Source organism: Miscanthus floridulus, unplaced genomic scaffold (genome assembly GCF_019320115.1).
Source record: "Miscanthus floridulus cultivar M001 unplaced genomic scaffold, ASM1932011v1 fs_464_1_2, whole genome shotgun sequence".
In the NCBI taxonomy this organism is placed as follows: Eukaryota; Viridiplantae; Streptophyta; class Magnoliopsida; order Poales; family Poaceae; genus Miscanthus; species Miscanthus floridulus.
The window spans coordinates 53,540-59,975 of NW_027096789.1; the positions used below are offsets into that span (position 1 = coordinate 53,540).

At 47.7% G+C, this 6,436-nt stretch overlaps 2 protein-coding genes across 3 annotated transcripts; one reads left to right on the top strand and one right to left on the bottom strand.

Moving 5' to 3' along the window:
* The first annotated feature begins 329 nt into the window (after nt 1-329).
* On the top strand, nt 330-3,386 carry LOC136531860 (type I inositol polyphosphate 5-phosphatase 5-like). 2 transcript variants are annotated; one of them, XM_066524511.1, is made up of 10 exons: nt 330-515; nt 622-700; nt 796-867; nt 1,007-1,094; nt 1,261-1,365; nt 1,479-2,112; nt 2,209-2,402; nt 2,513-2,621; nt 2,750-2,898; nt 3,006-3,386. In XM_066524511.1, the coding sequence occupies exons 1-10, from the start codon at nt 432-434 to the stop codon at nt 3,226-3,228; spliced, it is 1,737 nt and encodes a 578-aa protein (XP_066380608.1). In that variant the 5' UTR covers nt 330-431; the 3' UTR covers nt 3,229-3,386. The 2 variants fall into 2 exon arrangements, with proteins under 2 accessions (XP_066380608.1, XP_066380609.1); XM_066524512.1 differs by lacking the exons at nt 330-515; nt 622-700 and having other exon boundaries at nt 1,272-1,365.
* Nucleotides 3,387-3,518: 132 nt separating this feature from the next.
* LOC136531861 (uncharacterized) lies at nt 3,519-5,956 on the bottom strand. Its single transcript, XM_066524514.1, has 5 exons — nt 5,864-5,956; nt 5,486-5,662; nt 5,224-5,322; nt 4,798-5,040; nt 3,519-4,272 (listed from the first exon to the last, which is right to left on the bottom strand). Exons 1-5 carry the CDS (start codon nt 5,933-5,935, stop codon nt 3,811-3,813), a joined length of 1,053 nt encoding a protein of 350 aa, XP_066380611.1. The 5' UTR covers nt 5,936-5,956; the 3' UTR covers nt 3,519-3,810.
* Between the last annotated feature and the right edge of the window lie 480 nt (nt 5,957-6,436).

A 6,436-nucleotide genomic window follows, 5' to 3' on the forward strand; every position in this document is an offset into this window, starting at 1 on the left:
AATATCATTGAACCCAGCCAGACAGTGGCAGATCGAGCGAGAGGGCATCCTAGGTGGTGTGAGTGACCCAGCATCGAAACACACCCAGTTTGCTAACAGCAGAAACAAGTGTTCTCGTAGACATGACAGCATCAAAGGGACGGGACGGGGACGGGGACGGCTCCAGGACCAGGAGGAAGCAGCAGCAACAGCAAGCACAGCCTGAATTGGAGGCAAGCGAGCCCATTTCCATTTGAAGGCAACACAACACAATTCCCTCGCCGCCACCCGTTTTGACCCACCCGCATTTACCCCACCACTCCTCGTTTCGCTCTGGCTTTGCCGGGGGAAAAGAAAACAACCGCCTCGCTCGCCCCCCGCCCCTACCCCCTACGACCACGACGGCCTCCGGATGAGGGTCGGGTCCTGCCGCGTCTTTTACCGTCAGCTGGATGTCAAATCACAACGCGCCCTGTGACATCCCCAAGCCGGCCTCCGTCGACGAGTTCCTCGTCAAGAATGGCAAGAAGAAGAAGGTACCCCCGTCCATCCATCCATGCATTCCGGCCATTTTCCCTCCCGGAGGCTAGCTGCCTGTGCGTGCGTGGCAATGTGGCTGATGAGGTTTGTTTGCTCTCGCAGTCCTTCATGTCGGGCCTCTTCCGCAAGAAAGGGAGGGGCGCGGACAAGAAGCTGCTCTCGCGGCGGGACATCGTCTTCGGTGAGTGCGTGCGTGCCGGCGGATGCTCGCGGAGCGTTCTCCGGTCTGGCCGGCTGTTGGATTGCTGACGCGTGGTTTCACGTTGTTTTCTGCAGATTTGGAGGGCAAAAGCGGCGACAGGATGGACCTCTTGGAGGCGTCCCCCGCTGTCCGCAAGAGCTTCTCAGGTAACGCCGGCCGCCAGCCGGATCATACGAGAGCATACTGATACAGTGACAATGCGCCACGTTGGCTGTGATCTGCTGCCGAGAGTGTGCTGTGCCTGTGCACGCCTGATGTGATGACTCGCTGGGCTTTGTGTTTCAGATCGGCACTGCACGACCCGGATCGAAAACCTGACCCTGAGCTGCCTGGATTCTCCCAGGAGACCCAATGTCGACACCCGGGAGTACCGGTAACAGCAACTTCCCATTTGGGCTGGAGTTTGACGCTAATTAATTTCTCCTGCTTCTGCAAACCTCAAGCTCATTGCTTGATAGCGCTAGTACAATGATGATCGGTCCCTTTTGTTTTACCTGATATATAAACTTGAAGCTGGACCATGTTTGACGATCTTGCAGGGTGTTTGTAGGCACATGGAATGTGGGAGGGAAGCCTCCTGACAGCAGCGTTAACCTCGAAGAATTTCTGCAGATTGAAGGATTGCCCGATATATACGTCTTGGGGTACAGATTTTCCCAATTTCGTTCGTTGCCAACTATTTTGTGCATCCTGCATCATTCTCATGTATATATAGACTCGGATCTTCGCACTCTAATGCATTTGGACGTTCGCAAAGGTTTCAGGAGATCGTGCCTTTGAATGCCGGCAACGTGCTTGTCGTGGAGGACAACGAGCCCGCGGGCAAGTGGATGGAGCTCATCTACCAGGCCCTGAACAGGCCGCCGGGCCAGGACGGGCAGTCCTCCGGCGACGAGCTCTCGCCGCCGGAGTCCACCTCCTCCCACTACCCCCAGCAGTCGTCCCAGGTCCGGCAAGGCACCCGCGACCCCAGCAACACCGCCATCCCCAAGTCCTCCAGCGGCGGCCAGCTCTTCGCGCAGAAGCCGCCGCCGCCGCTCAAGATGGTCAACAAGAGCTACCGAGTCGACAACGCGCTGGTCAAGACGTGCACCTGCATGTCCGACCCGTCCACCATGCAGCGCCGGGCGCGGGAGATGCGCGAGTTCCTCTACCGCGTCGAGGCCGCCGCCGCCTCGCCGGGCCGCAGCGCCGGCGCCGACGACGACGCGCTGGCCTCCATCGAAGGCGGCGACCAGAAGGGCGGCGGCATTAACTACTGCCTCATCGCGAGGAAGCAGATGGTCGGGATCTTCCTGTCGGTGTGGGTGCGGCGGGAGCTCGTGCAGTACGTCGGCCACCTCCGGGTCGACTGCGTCGGCCGGGGCATCATGGGCCGCCTCGGGAACAAGGTCTGCAAGCGCGCGCGCGCGTCTTGTCTCGTGCATGCCGAATCTTACGAACGAGGGAGCATCTGATTCTGAATTCTGAATTTCTGAAATCACCAGGGATGCATCACCATGAGCATGACGCTGCACCACACGAGCATCTGCTTCGTGTGCTGCCACCTGGCGTCCGGCGAGAAGGAGGGCGACGAGGTGCGGAGGAACTCCGACGTCGCCGAGATCCTCAAGAACGCCCAGTTCCCGCGCATCTGCAAGGTGCCCGGCCAGCGCGTTCCTGAGAAGATCATTGACCACGAGTAAGCAACCATCCACTGAAAATAAAAAGCATGGCAGGGCACATCATTCTTCTACACCTCTGGGCTCTGGCGCTTACTTACGCCTCTGAATCAATGCCCATCCAATGCAGTCGGATCATATGGCTTGGGGATTTGAATTACCGAGTCTCGTTAAGCTACGAGGAAACAAAGACGCTGCTGGAGGAGAATGAGTGGGACATCTTATTGGAGAAAGATCAGGTATCAACTACTCCGTATGAAACAGGATTTTTCAGATATATGCTACAGTGTTACTACAGAGAAATGCAGTAAAAATACCGGAGGTTTCGCTCAGAAAACCTGATGCTGACAATATGGTATCTTAACAGCTCGCCATGGAGAGACAAGCCGGGAGAGTGTTCAAAGGATGGAAGGAGGGCAAGATCTACTTTGCCCCTACATACAAGTACAAGCAGAACTCCGACTCATATGTATGGGAGACCGCCAAATCGAAGAAGAAACGACGAACGCCGGCATGGTAACATAACAAGTACAGCATTGGTTTGAAGATTCAGACATGCCAAAGCTTTGAGGCTTCCTGAGGCAGACTGATATTTCTGAATGTTCTCATTGTTGATGATGCAGGTGTGACCGGATACTGTGGCACGGCCAGGGCATCGAGCAGCTGCAGTACATCAGGGGCGAGTTCAGGCTCTCCGATCACAGGCCTGTCTGCAGCGTGTTCGTGGTCGAAGCCGATGTAGATAGTGGGAGCAGGATCAGAAAGGGCTACTCAACTCTGGACGCTAGGATCCACTGCGATTCCTCCGCGATACCCAAGAGACACAGCTTCTATGATGACTTCTAAAATTTTGACTTGTGATGATAGTTTTGTCTATAATATAGTAGCTTACAAAGATCAGAAACGTTTGTAGCGAAAAGGCTGAAGTTTTTCAAGCCTAACACTTGTCTTGTACTCCAAGTGGTATACTAACTGAAAGTCAATGGTGGTTACTGAACAGAATACAAGTGAACAATGGTATTTCACCCAACAGCTACTGTCTGCTGGTGAAAAGCGCTTGCGGTCTTGCTATTGAGTATAGAAAATGCCATCCAGATAGGCAGATACAACAGTGTTTTCCTGTAAATACAAGGGCATAGCAGAAACTGAACACCGGATCACATTCTGTCATGAAAATTGAAAAGTGAGGGTAACATTATGGTATTAGTTCTTTACCATATGGTAGATCTCATTCTGTCATGAAAAGGTTCCTCAAATAAGATCGTGAGGACAGAGAAATAGGTGCCTGACTACAAAACAAGTCAGGCATGACGATTTGCCATGTTAAAAGAGTTTCCCATAGCTTTTCGTGTTCATCTTTTAGTGAACTGTGGTAGAGATCCTATCAATTTTTAGCCTTTTTGTTTCATGGTGATACTAGAGATCAGATTAAACGCCACTTTTATCTGCTGGGGCATTAGCTTCTCCTGGCAATCTTTTCTGCTCAACTGTGCTTGGTTCAGTCCGTGTTTGTTCCTCCTTTTCAGATTCGGTATCCGATTCTTCACTCTTTTCAGGAGCAGTCTCCATGTTTTCCCTCTTTCCAGATCCAGCATCTTCAGTCTTCGCACCTGAAATGCTTTCTGGGGCTTTTTGGCTGCTCATCTGATATGGCTCAGAAGCAAGAGCTGAATTCTCAGGGCTCCAAAATGATGGCATCTTCTTGTCATCTTCTCTCATCCTCACCGCATAATCATTTATATTGAAAGTTGCTGGGTTCTTGCCACCAAATGCACATTCTAACTCATCCATGTTGAAAAGTTCTTCCATGATCTTCATGGTGTCAGGTCTGTCCGAGTATACAAATTTGACCTTGTTTCTGGTCTTCTTCTCAAGAAGGGGGCTTGCCATCTACATTCAGATCTAGATTTTAGTTCTTGAAATGTATCATGAATTCATGATTAACTGAAAGTAACATCAGGTGTTTAATTTCCTTGATACATATGAAACTGATACTTATGTACAGCAAAACTACAAGGCAACATCTCACTAGCTGCTGCTGTTCCGCTTCAGTTACTCTCTAGTGTTTCATTATGGCTGGCTGGTGCTCTGCAGCTGCAGCCTGCAGCGCTGCAGAGATGCAAGCGTGCCGTGAGCAACCCACAAAATTAAGCCTATATGCGGGTTCGTGGGCTATCCCGCTTGCATCCCTAGCTGCAGTAGCAAGCTCAGTCGAACACACCGAATTAGTACATAAACAAATATGCTTTACTACAATATCAAGATGGAAATTCAAAAAATGTTACATCAATCTTTTACTGGAGTCTATATGTAGGAAGGTGATGAAATTGGTCAGGACATGGTGTATTCATGGAACATGTCATCCTAAATATCTGATGAAATAAATAAGAAGCTCAAATATTTGTAAAGACATACCTTCCAGAAAGGCTCAAAAAACTTTGGAGCATTGTAAAGAATTGCCACACCCAATCTTTCAGGATAATGGCCTTGTAGGACATCTGCTGTCATCTTTGTCACCTGAATTGACAAGTTACCTAAGTTGAAACCAGCAAAATCAACGAGCCAAACCATCTGATCCTGACCATGTGGCAGATTTAGAATTGCATTCTCCATACAGTACACCAAGTACTTGACTTGCCCATTGGGATTCTTGGTATTCTGAAAAATAAAATAACAACTCAGAATGGTTGAATTAGACAGCATGTATTTATATGCATATAAAAATGTGCATTCAACAGTGAAAGTGGTAAAAACAAAAAGGTTTTATGGGGAACTCCCCACATTCACGTCTCAAAAAAGAAAAGATAGATGAAAAAAGGGAACATAAGAGCATTATCAAACCTGGCATCCAGGTCTCATGACAAGGATACTCTGCTCAATCTTGTCAAAGTAATCAGTTCGGTAAATTTTCCCGGTCACCGCTTCATCCGATATGTCATCCTACATAAAGAAATGCAAAATAAGATTTTCTATCAGATAATAATTCATCAAACCAGATGCCATAATGCACCAAATGTTTCACAAAGCATGCTTGGCATCAGCAAAATCACACGTGTACCATTGTCACATACTTCAAAGCAATATGACTTAGAAAAAATCTCACCCAACGGATTTCATCTGGCTTATATTCGGAACGCCATTTTAAGGTCGTCTTCAGCATTCTAGTAGCCTTCTTTACGTCCCAGTTCCTTGCTATCAGGTACCTTGCAATTGAAGCATCTGAGCAATATAGAGCTGATTTTCCAGATAGCTGTCCTAGGTCAGTTCTAACTTTACCAATCTGACATGAAAGAAAAAGAAAAATAAGAATGCACACTGTATGAGTTCTATATAAGATAATGGTAACAATTGGCTATTTGGGTGCCTAACTGGAAAAGAAAAAGGAAAGGAGGCAAACAAGTTTAAGATGCATTTTATATCTAGAGCTCTTCCACTTAGTAGCAAACAAACAAAATATTGAATCCAGGTGACATGAAATCACCTTGGACAGCTGCTCCTCATACAATGCTGCTTCTTTCCCATGGCCATTGGTTGTACCACTCACTGAACTCATAGTGCCCTTTCACTATTTCCTACAAGAATAAAATCCAAAAGCCTTGTAAGAACTTCAGTCTAAGTTACACAAAGGAGAATAACTATAGCTCCTGTAAGGGAGAAAAACAGAAGGACAGGCAAAGTAAAAACAGAATTTCAGCAGACATGCACAGCAAAAGTGCTGATGGTAAAATCATTCACAATTACGAATTGTACAATTATGCTAGGATTTGAACTCCATACTGAGTTCATTGAATCAAGCACAGTTAATCAGATACAGAGTGTCTAGGCAGTAAAGATAACATATCATGTTCAGAAGCAAACTAAAAACCCTCATAGAGCCCATGCAGTATCAGAACATATTTATAGGTAAACTAAAACAACTTCACAGAGCCCATGCTAGAGGTACTAGTTTTTGCATTGAACAGACAATGAAAAACTCATAGCTGACATGCTAAAAACGTGTGTATGAATAAACCTATACAGATAACGGAGAATTACCATGTCTGTTTGCATAAAC